We start from the raw sequence: 18,194 nt of genomic DNA, 5'->3' as shown, positions 1-18,194 counted from the left end.
CCAACAGACGGATACTGGGACGCTTTATATATCGTTTCGTCTTACGCGAAGCAATTCCCCCCCGTCTCGAACACGCTATCCTTTCCTGTCCGTTGTTCGCCATCTCAATGAAAAGAAATACGTCGACAACGATGGCTAGATAAACAAGAAGAACCTAACTGAGAAAGGAGGGGAACACTCCACGTACGTACATATAAACAGCGTCGTGTTCTTCTCTTTGTTGAAGATCAAACCGCCAGCCAGACTGACGGCAGACTGCCGTGATATTTGTGTATACCGGCGACGAGCCATAGCAGCGTCGCTGCAATTCGGAGCTGTTAAGGGTTTTTTTTGAGCCAATGAATGCTGTCGTTGGGTTGAGCTCAGAAGTCACCCCGCTTCATAAATTGATGTCACATAGAGCGTCGCTTGTGTGTATTGGGCCTGCAGTTCGACAACCGCTTGGGATATCGAGATGCCATTTACCTCTACAGTAGCCAGTAGTTCATCTTCTATTTGTTTCGAAGAACCAGAGAACAGTAAGAAAATCTCCTATATATTTTGCCTATTTCGTTTCTGTTATCGCAAAGCTATCATAGAAAATCCTGTTGAAAATCGACCAAAATGGCTCAAGGGGCTACTTTGATACATCTAAGTTTTTGATACAGAAATTTACGACCGTTCGAGAGAATAACATATTAATTGGCATTTGGATCACTGAAATAGGTTTTAACGGCTAGTCTTCTTGACACCTTCCCACGCACTTGTACAATCTGAATCTCTTCGCCGTTTTGAGCCTTTGCATCTTTAGGACTTTTAGTCTGCGATCATTCGAAGGTATAATTTTATCCGTATTGTTTTCTATGTAACGTGTTTTTGAGTGACACTTGACGCTTTAATGCACGGTTACTAGTAACAAGTACTTTGCGGACTGAAGAAATGATTGCTTTAAGTGACCAGTGTGGGGTTTGGGCATCAAATCGAAGCCATAATCGTCGTATATAGTGGCCATATTGAGCGAGCACGAACGCCACTTCTAAACATGCCACAGAATTCGTTGAAGTATCCCTGTTCAGACCTGCCATTTTATGTATGTACGTGTGTAGCAGTGTTAATGATGACAACGCAGCAAATCGAGCCAATAACAACAATTACACATCCTGATAAGGAAGATGGCACAGAAACTAACCCCGCGTGTGCTTTATATACATCATGTCATTTGCTGATTTTAGGGAGCCACACTGGTGAACGTTTTCTACACATATACGTACACATATCTAAGTAACTTACGGCAGGTAAAACGAACATTTTAACTGCAATTGTCTGTACGCGACTTCTGACTGGATAGGCTTCAACAGAACAGAAGGCAGGCAACAGAAACAATGACGTAAGTCAGAGAGATTGTGGACTTAAATTTGCCAAGCAGAACTAACGCAAAGCCATGTGTAATTGGCTGAGTTTTAGTGATCCATTCATGAAACTATTCGATGTAATGGTTAGATCGAGTCTAGATCTTGGCTAATTCTTGTTGCACAATATAGAAGAATTCTATGTTAGACCGAGGCTAATCTGAGGAATGCTACTAAACGACAGTTGCATATTTAAAAGCGATTCTTTAATCGTTCCGCGACAAGTTGGACAATTTGTCCGAACTGTGAATTCCAACGAACAGGGAAATTCAGGTTAACAAGCCTAAGATGATTGTACTCAAAAACCTACTTTTCCGTGCTTCCGTCTCAAGGTGATCTAGCAAGCCCTCGAACGCAACCTATTGTAATGTGATGCGGAGACAATCGCATTCTTTAAGAATGCTTAGTTTATCATAGCAAAGTAAATATAGATATAAAAATCCAGCTTCAAAGGGAACATTCGAATATGGCGAGGCGAACCCGACCAAGGGCCTAGTGGTAACTTCTTTAAAAAACAACAGGCAGAATCTTCTTAATGTAGTGATTCGTTTCTGCTCGATCTCATACTGCGGTTTATTTTTCAGCTTAAGAGCTTCGTGTTCCGAACGGCAATATCTTTACTGAAACAAACTATATCATTTTGCGATCGAACCCGTCTCTGTCTTGGCTGGCAACGTTGTGCTAGTCTTGATGGACTATCTCATTGTGTCTGTGTTCCAGTTGTGCCTTATGTTAGTAGATCAGACCCAGCGGAATCAAATTAATGTGAAACGTGGCGCCATCTATGTCTATGACTATAATTATTAATACCTACAGGCTAGCCAAACTGTACGGGATGCTTTCATCGACCCGCTTCTCGGACTGCTGTCAGATGTATGTATTTTCATTGCTCTTACTCGCCATTCGTCTCTGTTTATTATATCATGATGAGGGCAGAACTCCCCCTACCTAGAGGGTCGAATTGTCATGGTTAGATTGCCCTCTTGGGGGTCATTAACAGGCTCTCCACCGCTCAGTTGGATAAGTGAGTCGACGCTAAAATTACTCAAAATGGCTGACGCCGACGAACGGGACTAGACAGACAGGAGAAGGTTGGGAAAAAGAAAAAAAAAAAAGGATTTCTGGGAGTTGAATGATACTCTAGAGAGTTTTGCAGCTTTAGATACGCTAGTGCTGTACGATTACGCAAAGCTTGATGCACAGTACTAACGATTCCTACATGCAGAGCTCTACAATATGTAAATTAATGGAGACCTGATTAAACTGGTTTTCTGAACATTTTTTTTTAATCTCAATCAAGCTATTTTGAAATACTGCTAACTAAATATTTGCACAGGCAGAACGATAATCTATCAGTTATTGTATTGGCGTTCTAGGAGTACACCTTCAACCTCTGGAACCGCTGTGCTGGGTTTACGTTTTATGTCCGGAGCTTATATACTGAGCTGGCTGAGTCTCAGCCACATTTCAAAAGATTTGTAATTATCAAGGCCGCCTTACTGTACACCTTGAGGAGCCTGAAATACAATACTAATAATCAAATTTATCATTTTAACATGGCTCCATCAAAAACTTATCATATGAAAACATTAATCAATAATCGCTTGTAGTAAAAAAAAAAATAGCGAAATTCATTAGCAAAACAAAAAGAACAAGAAAAAATGTAAAAACAAATAAATACAAGGTAAAAATACTAAAAAATAAAAAATTGCTAATAAGCAACAAAAAACAACATTCGACAGTGTTCCCTAACGTCCATGAATTTTTTGAGTTTTTTTGCCCGTTCGCCTAAAGTTGTTTTCGTTCGTTTTTGTGTAAATTCAACGTGTGCTAAGCGATTTATTTCGACCTTTTATTTGGTTCCATTTCTTCGTATGATAATTTGTTGCTTTGAATAAAGTTTTTGTATTTTTTTTAAATTTCATACCTTTTTGAAGGTTTGAATTTGAACGTAAACAAGATGCTAAATAACAGCGTGGAAGAAGAAGAAGAAGAAGAAGCAAAAAGGGTAACGGTAACGGTAATAAGGGTAACGGGTAAAGGTAAACGTAATAAAATTGATTAAGTCAGCCATCAAAGCAAACGTTGTTTGCTGAGGAAAAACTAGGGATAAAAATTCAATAGATTTCAATAATGAAATATTAGCATTTGTCAAGCAACATTCATATTTGTATTGAGACACATAAATTATTTATCTAGTAGCGTATTTAGATTGAAAAGCATGTGGTGTATCAAGTAAGCGCCTGTATTAAAGATTCTTCTTTACACATAAATATAAATAGTCATTTTATTCAATATAGGCGCAATTCAGTACTGGGTATCGTGAAAAAGAGAAATTATTGAAAATGGGTATTTTGTAACTAAATGAGTTGAATAAAAAAAATTCGGCCTATGTTAAAGGTGATTGAAGTTGATCCGGTGGAAAGTAACGCGGCGGTCAGTAAGACCGAGTTAATTAAAAAAAATATCACAACTCTTTCTTAAATGGGCGCTTTAGTCAATGCTTCCATCACCGCTCACCATACAGCTAACTAGATAACTACTTTTCGACCAGCTCTAATCCGAATCTACAGGGTGCAGCACTTAAGTTAATGTGGATTTCGATAAGACCAACGCATTGGAAATTGCACACCAAAGAAGTGGACGGTGTGGATTTCAAACTTAGTTACTACTATCCGAAAGTGCCTTCTACACGGTCCTTCCGTTTCGGTCAGCACCTAACGAAAAAGCTTCGTCATGAATAAGGCCATCATGTCATTGTCCATGAAGTCGTTAGTAGGTGTACGTCATGAAAGTAAGATACATTTTCTTTTAGGGCAACGATTTAACGGTGTTGTTCGCTGCTGAAATCGCTCAAAATGAAGCAGCATCTCGCCTTCTCTGATGAATTTTTTTTTAACTTCGATGCAAGGGTAAACTAGACAGGTAATGGCTGGCTTACTCATCATTCAAAATAGGTACACATTATGGCTAGAAACAAATTGTCAGCTAAAGTTTACGCGTGGAACTTCTGTACAATTTTTCTAGTCGATCGTGCCGAAGGGGCAGCTATCTGGCCGTTCCAAAAAAAGAATAGAATTAAACAGCGTCGCCCATGACGACAGTTCGGAGCGTTAGATAAACGCCTAATGCTGTCGCTTAACTCGTGCCGAGGTGTCCGTTAAGCCGAGTGATTGCACCCGAACTAAGAAAGCGATGCAGCGTGGCAGCAGTCGAACACGTAAAAACATGGCGGTCGTTAGATAAAAACATTCCGACAGAAAGCGTTAATTGAATGAAGGTGACTGATAAAGATGTTATTACTACTCACTTTTCATTTCTTGAAGTGTAGCGTGACCAAACGAACTTACATTTGATGCGTTGCGATATATTTGGAATACTTTGCTATAACTTGCAGGCACTCCTTTTTGGCTGATAAGGCTCGTTGATGCTCCGGGAACGCCATCTACAAATATCCTGAACGATTCAATCCGTTGCAAACTTACCTTTGATCCTATTAATTGTTGTATCCACCTCAAATTCGCTACGATATTTCCTCCGCTATATTTCTATGCTTCAAATAGCATTTTAAAATAAATTTCTTTGCCTGGACGTTCATCTTAATCAACTCATTACTCCAGTTCGGCAGACACTGAAAAAAACAACTGAAAAATTATGACCGTTAGACAAACAGCGCAAATGTATATATATATAGGGACACCCTATATATATCTCTCCCACCAAAGTATCTGCTAAGGATGCAAATAAATATGCTTTCTAAAAGAAATAAGTATTCTGTAATTTGGAACAAATTTTTCCAAGTACCGCTGACAGTTAAAAATTTCCCTTTGAGTATTACAGATAGTAACAGCAACTATTAAAGATAGCACAGACGATGTCGCTTGAAAATTAATTGATAATCTTTAGAAGACACTGACATTTTTGTTCGGTTGAGTTTTGTGTTGCAGTCAAAGACGTATGGGGCTCCTTATATTAATGAGATTTAATATTAGTAATTTGTTCAATATCCTCATTAAGGAAGAAAACATAGTTTTCCAGCGTCAACTCGCATGAGACATGACGTCTTGTGAAACGCTAGTGGCAAGGAGCAAGCGATATAAACCATAGCGAAAATCATTAAGGTATCTTCAATAACGTTTCGGCAGATTTTGAAACCACGAAGATTATAGTATGGATAAGAAAAGAGCGAGTTAAAATCCTATAATGAGTGATCTTTGTCTGGTAGAAGTTGCCATCTTAAGTGGAAACGAAAAAGTAAGACGTTATATAAAGACGACTTCCTGCTGACCTGTTTAGAGGGGAAGGCTACACAAAAGCTAAACGGTCTACAAAAGATCTCGCCGGCCAATTTTCAGTACAGAGAACAAAAACGCATATATATATATATATATATATATATATATATATGCAAATGACGCTTCCTAAGGCCGTTTTTTCGCCGGAAGCAGTCACATAGAGATGGGTAAAGAAATTGATCAGGTCTGCGACGTTTACGATTGATGAACGCTTACTGGATCAATCCATTAATCAAGAACTAGAACGCACAAAGTCAAAATAGCTACCCATTAGCGTCCGAGGAATGGCTTTAGAACAGAGAAGCTGACAACCAAAGGTCCAACCGAGAATATGGGCTCAAAACACGCAGCGGTAAGCGTATCGTATCGTATCGTATCGTATCGTATCTTTACACTGTGAAACATCATCTTAAGAAGGTCAATGGGAAATTCGACTCGAAAGGCCTCTCCAAATAATCAAACATTCACCTATAAAATTTAATAGAAAATAATAGATTTTCTTTAATATTGAATTAGCTAAACCGCAAGGTAGTAAAAAAATTGTCGGGGACGTTTGTCTGACCCGAACCAGCCATTGCAGACCTGGTGAAAATTGTGAAACTTTATTTAACGACATTGCCGTTTTTGCCCGTAAAATAGGTTTCTCTATTTGCAGGCGGAACAAGCTATTAGCCGATACTTTATTACTATTACAAGTTTGTAATGGATACTGCAGCATGGCATATTGTTATTAACCTTCTCGGGAAAGCTGAGAAAGTTAGGATGTGCTTTCCAAGCATTCCTACTTAACAATAAAAGAATAGAAAATACTGGCTCTATATTTTATAAACAATCGCTTCCATGAACGGCAGTTATTTGCTATACTGTAAGACTTTCTCAGATCAATCACCGGCACCCAGAAAGCCCGCATAAAAAGTCTACCTAGACTCAACGACGAAAAAACATTGGTCGAACAAAGCAACAAAGATGTTGTCCGTATCGTTTCGCATATAGGATACACTCGCATAGTCGACCGTCGATGAAACGAGCAACCAATGAACTTGGTACGAAGATAATACTAAAGTGTTTGATAATGAATAATACTAAAATGTTCAGCACTACCCAATAAAGCCTAGCAAAGTAAAAAGACTGTGAATACGATCTCTAATGGTTGTTGCGTGTGTCCGTGCAACCAATGGGCAGCACTAGAAAGGTACAACCTAAAAAAAGATAATATTAAGGCTCAGAGCAGGCCTCAGAAGAAAGAACGTAAGTCAATCTCCAATTATTGCGAAGATTGTTGCGGACTTCTTCGTAGAGATATATGCGAACACTATGTATGCTTTCCATACAGTATAGTTAAATCGAAGGAGCAGACCCCGGAAGCCGTACACTTTTAAATATTCGATTCGTCCCAAATATAGGAGCACGCCTAAATTTCTTGAACCATACACAGCTGCTTTGAGTATTATATGGAAAATTCAAGCGATGAAAAGAAACAGCACTCTCGTATATGTGCTTTAATAGTTTATCAGTATTGCTTGAAACGTGTGTCATTGTGGAAGCTTAGTATATTCATTCTAAAGAAAAACCTTTGTTCTAATTTAGCGTAGGATCCTGGGCTCAGGTTCGTAAATCATCACGAATATCTCCTCTTGTTAGCTAAGACGTTGACTAGGAAACCAGGTTAGCTCTAACCGTTCTATGAGGATGGCAATAGCTCATTTTCAAACGTTCCCTATGCGACGCATAATTCTCGACAAAACTCACACAATATTCAAATGCTTATTGCGACTATAGAAGGCTTTTCACACGACCATTTTTCATACAGACCTTACGATAGTATAGTATTTCTGCATTCAAGAGGCATTACATAATTCGGGGATTAGTAAAGGATGCTTTACTCATACTGTAAACAATTCGGTTTCACCTTCCCAATACGTAAAAACGTACGTGTGCAAGTAACAGAATTAGCGTTAACAGTATTTATCTGTGCATTGCATAATGGTAGTGTTGTTGAGCAAGGCTTGTGGTGCTATTAGACACACTGGAGAGCGAGCTTTGCCGATCCCCGATAATGGCTAGCCTCATTATTAGCTCGACGTAAAATACGCTAGACGATGATACAACGTCGCTATATAATAACAAAAATAGAAGACGATATATATATATACACATATAGGCATCGGATTTGTGCAAGCGCAACCCAATAAGCGAGGCACAAGGGAAGGGCAGAACCGAAAGGGTCTTGGTCAACAAATAACCCGAATATCGGTAGACCACCGTGCGGACATAGTCTTATATAGTCAGAGAACCAATAGGCCCCGCGGACTAATACGGCAAAGGGAATAAAAGCAGTGGTGGCATAGAGTGGCGAAGCCAAATGGAACCTCGGGGCTCCGGCCCCCAGATCGATCCCGAGGCGGAGAGACTATCCCGGCCATACATTCTGCTGATACGCGTTGCTAGTGAATGGGACTGTGGCTTGAAATGACGTGAAATTACAGTTAGCGAGTCAAAGGAAAGGGGACGGAAGGATGACGGCGAAGGGAACGTCTCCATGCTAGAGGCTGGACCTGCGATGAGCAGTAGAAGCGAACCGTGGGGGAGCGAGTCGGCTACAGGACAGGGACAAAGGCTAGATGGGGAGAATCGAAAGAGGAAGGGCATTCCAACGGATCGGGCGAGGCAATCCGAGGAGAAACCCAGAGGAGAAGAGAAACGAATCAATACATCTTGCAAATTTAATTTGTTCCAAAGCGGCATATAATGTGTTCGTCATGGACCTCCACTGCTGGGCGACTGCGGCGAACGTGGCTGCTACATCGGCTTTGGCTGCCTGGGATGGTTCCTGCACACGTTGCTCAGCCGAAAAACACAACTCTCGTTGCTTTCCTTTCAGAGTTTCTTGGCTCTGCGTTATAGTACGAAGTTGATCAGCTAAGAGAGGCTGCGTCGCACTCTCGCTAGACCTGAACTCCGCCCACTTTGTTCTCTCTTTCCAAGCGCCTCGAAGCTCTCTTGTTGGGTTCCTGTTCCTGAAGCTCCGCCCGAAAACCGCCACACTCACGATGACAGCAGAATGCGAAGCCCCGCCCACTGCATCCCCAAACGAACGTCCCGGGAAGCGATCGGAGTGAGATGGAGCGAATCGCAGAAGCAAAGTTGCCGAGGGTTTTCAGCTGCACACACACACACACACACAGACACACACACACACACACACAAATACGGTGGCGTATGCGATGCGATGCGATGCGATGCGATGTAGAGTTCGAAGCGACGCAGGACCACAGGCCGGACTATGGCTTGAACTGGTTGTAGGGGTACGGAAACCTGAAGGGCAGGAGGAAGGACCATAAGGGAGGAAGGTCAGGCACGCTGATGATGCTTTTGATGGTAATGATGATCATGTCTGCTATAGAAGAGATAATTTACACTGGGGTGCAGGTGCGGCGACACAGGAAGGAAGAGGTTGTAGAAAAGAGAGGCGACGAAAGAAAATCGAGGGCAGCTGCACGGACACTCAACCATTGCCTCATCCTGATCCTACTCTCAACGTCCCGGCCCGCCGAAAATTGGGCACAGAAGGGGTGGAAATGAACGGAAGCGAGAAAAACTACACTGAAAAGCGTTCGTATAACGGTATCGCGTCACTGCACGCAAAACGGACTTCGACAACAATCAGGACGCTAACCATTGCACTTACATCATCGCCAAAAGGGCCAGCATGGGTCACCAATACGCAACACATGCACATTGCAACGACGAGCCAGACGGAGCAAAACGACGGTAACCTAAAACGACGACAACGATCCGAGGGGCAAATGGGCAAGGAGCTAAGGTTAGAAAAAGCCGGGAGAGAGAGGGAGAGAGAACGGAAAGATTGAAGGTGGATAAGCCAACAGACAAGGTCCCGAAACGATGTCTGTTTATCCATAGGCACAACAGCTGCGGCCGCAGCGGCGATGGCGGCAGCAGCAGCAGCTATAGCAACCATATCAGGATACAGCGGCTTCGGCCAGAGTTTGATTCTGTGGCTACTTCTGCTGCTCTTGCGCCAACTCGCTGCAGAAGGATCACAAGCTGGCCAGGAGAATAAAGTCCTGCTATTGCCCCGTTGTTCTGATTTGCGTTCTTTGCTCTTGCGTTGAGGTATAAATTGGCTGGCAGCGGCTACTTACACGAATAGTGATGCCCAGCGACGCTGGTGCTGTAGCAGAGAACAACACGCAAACACGCACATATATACACAGACACTACGTAGCTTGCTGTAACCGACAGGGGATACATATATAGAGAGGGAAGGACACAGGGATCAAAAGCGACGTACGTACATGACTAGTATTACCGTCATCGCGAATCAGTAATGCACAGAACACCGCTACCACTACAGGCAACTAACACAAGCGGACCCTGAATCTGCCTACAATCCACCACTGCGTCTTTGTATATCTGTGCTTCTGTCCGCTAACACCAATTCGGTAGTAGTAGTTATTATACCAGTGGATCCACGGGATCAACACTCATACAGAGGAACACACGGCCAAATCCAGCCCCATTTAGGAACCTCCCCTTTTGTACCCCGATCCTCCCAAGTCCCCTCGGATACATACACATTACACACGCCCACATGAGTCTTAGACACACATTCTCTCACACTCTCCCTTACTACCCCCGTCGCTCGTGTACACACAGCACACACACACACATACATACGCCTACACGGACATACACACACATACGCACACACACCCACGCGCATCGATCAGATACTAACGTTGAGCCGGCTGCTGTGCCGCGAGCTGGCTTGCAGACATCGCTGCCGACCACTTCCTCCCCCAGCCGGCGAAAGCCAGCCCAGTGAGGTTCGGGCGGAGGCCGCCAGCAGCAGCAGCAGCAGCAGCAGCAGCAGCAGCAGCAGCAGCAGCAGCAGCGGACAAAGAGACCGAGAGGAAGAAGACGACGGGTCGTCAACGCCGCGCGAGTCAGCCCGAGCCGCGAACCACGGCCTGGAGCAGGACCATGAGCATTTACACTTAGACTGTTAAGCTAACAACATCTAACATTAACACCAGCGAGATCCGAACAAGAGATCCGAACTCGTGGCGAACAGAGCTTGTGGCTGTGCTATAGACAGGAATAGGAGCTTCGTGCGCGGAAAACGACAACCAGCAAGCATCAAGCGCCCAACATCGAGCAAAGCAAAACGTTGACCCAGTGAACGAATCACTTTTTAGCAGTTACCATCCTTTACTAGCAGCAATTACTATAAACTCGAGAAATATATTTAGAGCTATGTGACTATGTGCTTAGTGAAGGATTTGCGTTGAGTCCTCTACAGTGAAATACTTCGCCAAGGGGTTACAGAGTAGGAAAAAAGGATAACCCTCGAACGACGCAAGTAAACAACATCAGGCGACTTAGCTAGCATAGCTTGCTCGAGTAAATAACAGCGAAGTTGGATTCCTCTAACAGATAGAAAATACTCCACAAGACATTTCCAACACCGGGGGTTCAATAAGACGAAATAAGCACTAAAACTGAAATCTATCTACCTAGGGCACAAAGTAAAAGGGAGTTTGCGTCACAAGTTTTGCAACAGTGAATCAGTATTACGAGAAAGTAATTACCGTTGTTCAAGGCGTAAGGGTGCCTAATTGAGAATAATTATTATTTCCGACGAAGGAACTGCACTCCGCAGAGAGGTTGGCCCTGAACTGTGATATGGATCTTATAATGTTAGCCAATTTGTTGACTCGTGACTGGCATTAATGTTGCGGTTTGCAGCTGGAAGATATCGAGTGATGGGTGTACGGCGTTTATTATTAAATCTGTACAGCTCATGAGTTTTTCGCAGTTAGCACAGTAAACTCTCGGTATTCGGAGTCCACACGAGGTGCTTCGAAACTCTACCTTGTCAGCTTTCTTTATTTCGAAGTACGTCGCGCAGAAGCCGTCTATTCCGAGGCAGCTCACTTAAACAGCTTAATTGTGAATAGAAAAAACTACAGAACATCGTTCGCTTACACATCGGAGATCCTAAATACTGCAGCTGACCACAAGTGCTTAACACAAGCGGTGGGTCAAAAACTCGTAGGTCTGAACAAAACTGTGTCGTTTACCTATTCCGTGCTCAAGTGTACAGTATTACGACATAGCCATGCTCTTCAATCGTAACATCGTTTAATCAAATATAATACGACTTCGCTCAAACGTTCGTTGCACGTTTTTTCATCAATTAACAATTTATTGTAGGCCAGTAAAAAAAAAAAAAAAAAAAAACCTCATACATTGAAGTGCCTCACAAAACAAGGTTCTACGATCTAGTTTTCACTCAGTACGAATGTATGAAACCTTGCCAACCTCATTTAGCCGACAAACTATAGAGCTAGAGTAAATAAAGCCAATTTTTTGACTTCTCTACGATAAGCAGCCATACTCCAGAAAAAGGGTCCTATTTTATCCAACATTCAGTTACGTCGCTAAAGAAAACGACCGGTTTCACCTGTCAAACCGGCACAGTGATATCAAGCTACAATATACTTAAAATTAAAGACGTCCAATTGATACGCCGATCTTAACCTAGCTCGATATGCCCACTGAAGGTGACAGCGGTTCACAGCCGCCCGTTACAAAGTCGACATTCTCCATTGATTCGTTACTACGTCAACGACCCTGTCTTGATAAACAAGAGCGGCTTATGTTCGACAAACAGGATCGTCTACTGCTACTCGAAAAGCAACAGGACAACTGGCCAAGAGATTCGCCATCTCCGTCACGCTCATCGTCACCATCAACCTCGACCAGCCCGACGGCGGCTAGTGCGCAGATGGCCGCACGTCTCTTAAGCGCTTTCCCCAACTATCCAGGTCTACTTAGTGCCGTGGCGGGTGTCACCGCGGCTGCCGGTGGGCCAGGGGGCTATCCTGGTCCAAACCATCCAGGACATCCAGCCCATCCTAGTCTTGGACACCCTGGGGTATTTGGAGTGATTCACCATCCGACGCATGGCCAAATTCATGACCACTCAGCATTATCAAAAGTCGCGTCCGGTGTTAGTTTCGAATGGCTTGCGAGATCAGCGGGACTGTATCAACGCGCTGATGGTAAGTACTTAAGCGATTTTTTCACCGTTTGCTGTTGGGATGATTTTTTATTCCTATATATCTGATAATCATCCCAACATTTTCAATCAGTACAAAATGAATGAGGTGTACCTACCGACAAAATAAGCCTACCTGCATACCTGTACGGACCAGCAAACAAAAAAACGTGTTCACCCTGATTTGGTATGACAATACAGTAAACTTAGCCTGCTTTTTACTACTACTACTATGTTAAATATTGCTTCATTATTACTTCAGTTAGTATTTACTATCAGCTTGGCTAAGAAGGAGGATCCCAGGTCAAAGATGCGACTCGGTTTTATTGATCGAAACGTCCTTCCTCGGACATTAACCAACGTTGCTGAAACGGTTCTAGGCTCTCGTATTCACTGATGTACCGGTGTTGAGAATCGATGCCCACGTTTCAGACTAATCGATGATATTACTACAGCCGATCAAAAGCTTCACAGCTCATACGGTGAGGGTATTGGGTACGTCGAAGAACGCTAGAAAAAAAATATGTATATACATATATACCCTATTTAAAAAGATACAACAACAAGAAATAAACGTGTGCTCGAGTTTCGATTGGCGACATGTACGGGCTATAGAGAAATTTATAGGGAAATGGTTTAGTCTATTTACCTAAACGAGGACCTTTCAAGCTATTCAAAATCAGAGAGGCAACCGTATCAGATGCGAGTCCTCACTACATTAGTTCAGGTAGCGCATCTGCCTACCGGGTAGTGCAAACTATCATTGCTAACTGAACTGAGGTATATATATTTTCAGCAGACTGTTTCGTTCGAAATTTTTCGGTAAACGAGATAACAAATACTGTTTTAAAGAGGAAGGCCCCATGTGGCTTTCAGATTAAGATGCCTCCCGCAATAATAGTTAACTTCCTAAAGCGCATTTAGAGTTTTCAAATGAAAAATGGTTTGGCATTAATAACGATACGGATCACCGTGAAATATGAAAATAATTCTCCTAATCTATATATGTTCTGAGTGAACTTGGTCACCTAAACTGGCCTGTGCAACTGCCCAAAGGTCATAACCATGTTTCAGGGTGTGGTGGCTAATTTTTTTTGAGCCAAACGAAATGTCAAACGTACACTTGAGTAAGGCACGTTCAACGTGCCACCTTATCAGTGGCACCGGTAATCGTTAGAGGGTAATGAAAATTTCAATCAAGTAAATTTTGTTCTCCCCCTAAAATCTTTTACATCGATCCGTTTCGTCAAGCGTGGACAATGAAGCTGGTGTAAGGTGTACAAAGTCTACTTCTGGACTGGTGAACACCATTTTGTCTAGTCGGTGTCATCAGAACTATACCGAGATACATTGTAAGATGATTCTTTGCCAAAAAGACGTAGAAGGTAAACTTGCTTGACGGAAGAAAAAGGACATACATACATGCATAGAGTTGGCATAATAAATGTACGATTTTCATCTGAATTTGCGCAAGTAAAATGTGTGCAGCTTGGTTTGAGTTACCCCGAAGTGATACCCCCCCAAAATATGTTTGCAGAGATGAACGGCTTTTCGGTGTTGATAGAATATAAGAGATGATCTGTACAAACTGTCCTTTTAAGTGAATGCGGGTGGCGTCTTCTTCCCTGAATGTTCAGTCGGCTCGAATCATCGAACTTCTGAATCACGGGGTGACCCCAAAAAACCTCTGTGGCCCCTTTGATGCTGCTGCTGCTCTACGTCAGCTCCTAATAAAATCAGTGTACCCCCGGGAATCAATATTCAGCTATTACATCTAAACAATACCAACAAAAATCTTCGTCACTCGTTGTGGTCGTCACAATACTGTACTCTAAAACCCGTACTGTTTGTCTTAGTGCGGAAGGGATATAATTGACAGGGGGTGCCGATTCAATGGGCAGTCAGAGTCGCTAGACTGCTTCATTGTTTTTATCACACAAGTCGGGTACTTCAGCTAGCGGAGGAGCTAACGAGTCTCGCACGTTGCGGTTCACTTATTTACTGTCGTGCAACAATCAGCATTTGTTTTACTATTACAGACAATTATTTTATCTGTATAAAGCTATATGGCTAAATATGTAGTTACAATGGAGGTAGGTCGAATAGCGGTTTTAGTTTGAAGCAAAGTTTTTTTTTCACGCAGCACCAATAAGCAGAACGCAATTTCTATGAGAAACATACAGGTTTTTCGGGATAAAAAGTCTTAACTTAGCAGGAGAGGCCTGACCGACCAACTCTCGTTGGCCATATATTTGATTTGTATCGCTTCCATTTTACACATATAAATTTTTTGATTCATCGGCATAAACGATTCTGATGGCTGACCGTAGTGTTTCTAAACAGTATAGCGGTGTTGTTCTGAGAAGTCGAAAATGAGAACTAAGGTATCGTTGCGGCCAGATAAATTAATGCTCCGGTCTACGGAAAAATAGAAACTTAGCTTATAGTTTTAAATACCTATCTAACGGGGCTTTATCTTACGCCCAAGATGAAGCTTAAGCAATCCAAACAACCTAGCACAATCCGACCATTCTCGGATTTCATTTCGGATCGAATTCTAGCTAGAGAGGCAAAAATAAGATTATTGTTAACGAACTTGTACGTGCAGAAGCACATATGCCGATCCGCACGTGTTTCACGAGATGGAAAAGTCTTCTCGTGTGATAGGAAATCAGAGCGTTTGCACTGATCAATCGGTAAAAATTTACTGTTAAATTTTAACTGATGGCCCGCTACGGTTGTATTAAAGCAGCCAGCTGTCTATTTGTAGTTAACGATGGGAACTGCTGACCTTATGTTGTTCGACCACTGAGAATAAGCCACAAATGCTGCTAAGCTGGCTGCCAACAATATCTTTCGATTAATATTCATGCAAAGTGAAATACATGAAACTTCTTTTTTTTTTGTTTTTTTTTTTTTTTTTTCTATATTTTATGAAAATCTTTGATTATTTCTTCATAAACAATCCAGGTAAGCCTGTGCGACGACGATTGATATTTTCAACCCCAGTGAAGAAGACTTCAACATTCACTAGTGTGCTTGTTGTTGAATGTACTACTACAAGACTAGGGATGTATTATTTGGTCTGTGCTTTGACATGAATAGCAATTTCCACGATTTGCGACATGATTGTCTATTGGGGAGCACTCTAATAATATAACGATATATATACATACATACATACATACAGCATGCAGTTTGTCCTGAATCTTCGCACTGGCACGCGTAGGCCAAACAATTCGATAGTGCGCTAGACCTAGTACTCAAATCTGTACATCATCCATCTTAATATGTAAGACGGGGCCGAAAACAATTGAATACTAGCCACTCGTCACAGCTTAAAGGGTACCGTATTTACCTGCTAACCTTAGGGACCCGCCATTCTGCATAGGGAATTGTTACTGTAACAGATCACTTACTGCCGCAATACGCGAACGATTTAGAAGTAACAACTGAAGAATTTTTAGTCGCCTGATTGTAACTTGCTCGGATATGATTGGGGAATATGCTTTACCGGTTCGCTATGCTCTCTTGCATTTATAAGCCAATAACAAATTTTCATTTCTCTGAGTAAACTTGTAGCATTCTACGGGTTCGTAGTGTATTATTACATAATATGCAGCTCTTCTTATTGCAGCCACGTGCATGCATTGAAGATGCATGCACGTGGCTGCAATCGCCAATCGATCGCTGCATAGCGATCGATTACTCGCCAGATGGACAAAGAAACCAATGTCTTCCGAAGAATTTTTCGAGGAGGAAACACCCAGTTCTGTTAAATGCGTTTATTCAACAAAAGAGCCTAACGTCAATCTACAATGTAATGACAACAATCGCCCTAAAGGCTGCGTGGTATACTCAATAAAACATTACCTATGCATATGGCACCTAGAATTTTTGGCATAGAATTCTGTGTTAGGGTACCCGACAATCATTCGACGCCTGTTTTGCCTACACCGCGGAATATCAGACTCAGCTGTGACTTTGAGATGAATAAATAACATTTTGAGTGTTTATTCAGCTTTAGAACTAAATAAACGCTGTTAATTAATTTAAATAAGGGAAATAGGCATTTTGATTTTTCCAGGGGTTACATGTTATTAGTTCGAATAGTTTTAGGCGGTCGCAAAGGCTATTTGCTCACCCGTTTTTAGCTAGTAAAAAATCACAGCATAACAGAAGTAAAATGCACATCGATTAGGGGCGTGTACTGCGTAATCTTATCAAAGAATGCTCCATTAATTAATACACCATTGAAAGATTGCCATTAGAAAGATAATAGTCCTGCAGAAAGGGGGCCAGAACTGATACAAGATTGCGCTGCAGAGCGACTCCAGGCTGGTTATATACTTTTTAACTGATGAAATGACGCTAAGTCTCCTTCTAAACAGCGAATTAGTCTCGCTGTACCGCGGGACCGATACGCCGTTGACAGGACATTATCGACTTCGATAACTTTCAATCGATTTCATCATGACGGACATAAAATAAGCACTGCCGTCGGCTGTGTCTAGTTGTGTAGAAAGAACAGAAGAAGACCAGCTCTGCAAGCGTCTGCTCCTAGCATAGCCTTAGTGAACGTGTACAGAGCTATGTTCGTAGGTGCCAAACTGTGCATCTCTATCGCGACGATCTTAACAATAAACTATGCACATAATGCGCACTCTGTTCTAACATACAAAGGAAGCGTCACGAAAAATCGTCCACGTATGATTGTTTACCTGCAAAAACAGCCAGCTGTGTTCCTTGTAGCACCTTTTCCTCGTTTATGACACCTAGCCTCACTTCCCTTGAAGGGTACATTTTTTTTGTTTTAGTTTGTCGCCTCACTGTTCGAACAGATCCAATCTAAAAGTGTAATAACGTAGTGTATCTGTTGGGCCTTCTAAGGCCGCAATAATGTGTGTTCAGCTACTGAACAAGGAACCTGTGAGGTGATCTGATCCTGTGAGGCTGGCGTCGATTTGTTTTGGGCTCGAAGCTAGCTGTCTGAGACAATATCAGGACAGTATTGTCCTATTAGGTCCTATTATTATTAAAAACGTCCTATTAGGTAACCATTACTGGATAAATTAATCGTGTCAAGCGTATGGTAGGTGAGAATAATGGGATAAACTCAACGAGTGGAGCGTTCTTATTAGACATCTGTTAACGTGACAGGATATAAGCAACTCGACGCAATATAGGGTAGATTTAACAAGGGCACCCCAATACAATCCGTATAATTTCTATAATGCTATGTTATGATGCCATGTACAGGAGAGCGTGTCTAAACTGAAAATTTGTCCCATGTTGCGTATTTAAAAATAGATAGTTTAGTAGTTTTTTTTTTGCATGTGTCAAAGTGCGGTTGTTAACGGCTACGACTACTCGCCATGATGATCGCCATGAATTACCGGTGTTTTTCGAGATATTCACTGTTCATTC

At 42.1% G+C, this 18,194-nt stretch overlaps 1 protein-coding gene and 1 long non-coding RNA gene across 3 annotated transcripts in view; both read left to right on the top strand.

The window, feature by feature from the left end:
• The first annotated feature begins 130 nt into the window (after window positions 1-130).
• LOC147752804 (uncharacterized) lies at window positions 131-3,165 on the top strand. Of its 2 annotated transcripts, none has more exons than XR_015313072.1 (3): window positions 131-518; window positions 2,109-2,261; window positions 2,765-3,165. It is a non-coding gene; the product is annotated as an uncharacterized LOC147752804 (long non-coding RNA). The 2 variants fall into 2 exon arrangements; XR_015313071.1 differs by having other exon boundaries at window positions 1,973-2,261.
• Window positions 3,166-12,242: 9,077 nt separating this feature from the next.
• LOC111265430 (uncharacterized) overlaps window positions 12,243-18,194 on the top strand; it is a 36,546-nt gene continuing 30,594 nt past the window's right edge. Inside the window, exon 1 of the mRNA XM_022842111.2 lies at window positions 12,243-12,771. Within this exon, the coding sequence (XP_022697846.2) occupies window positions 12,258-12,771 (514 nt within the window). The 5' untranslated portion in view covers window positions 12,243-12,257. The remainder of the gene's footprint in view (window positions 12,772-18,194) is intronic.

Source organism: Varroa jacobsoni, unplaced genomic scaffold, assembly GCF_002532875.2.
Source record: "Varroa jacobsoni isolate VJ856 unplaced genomic scaffold, vjacob_1.0 scaffold_973, whole genome shotgun sequence".
In the NCBI taxonomy this organism is placed as follows: Eukaryota; Metazoa; Arthropoda; class Arachnida; order Mesostigmata; family Varroidae; genus Varroa; species Varroa jacobsoni.
This window is presented reverse-complemented; position numbering and strand designations above follow the sequence as displayed.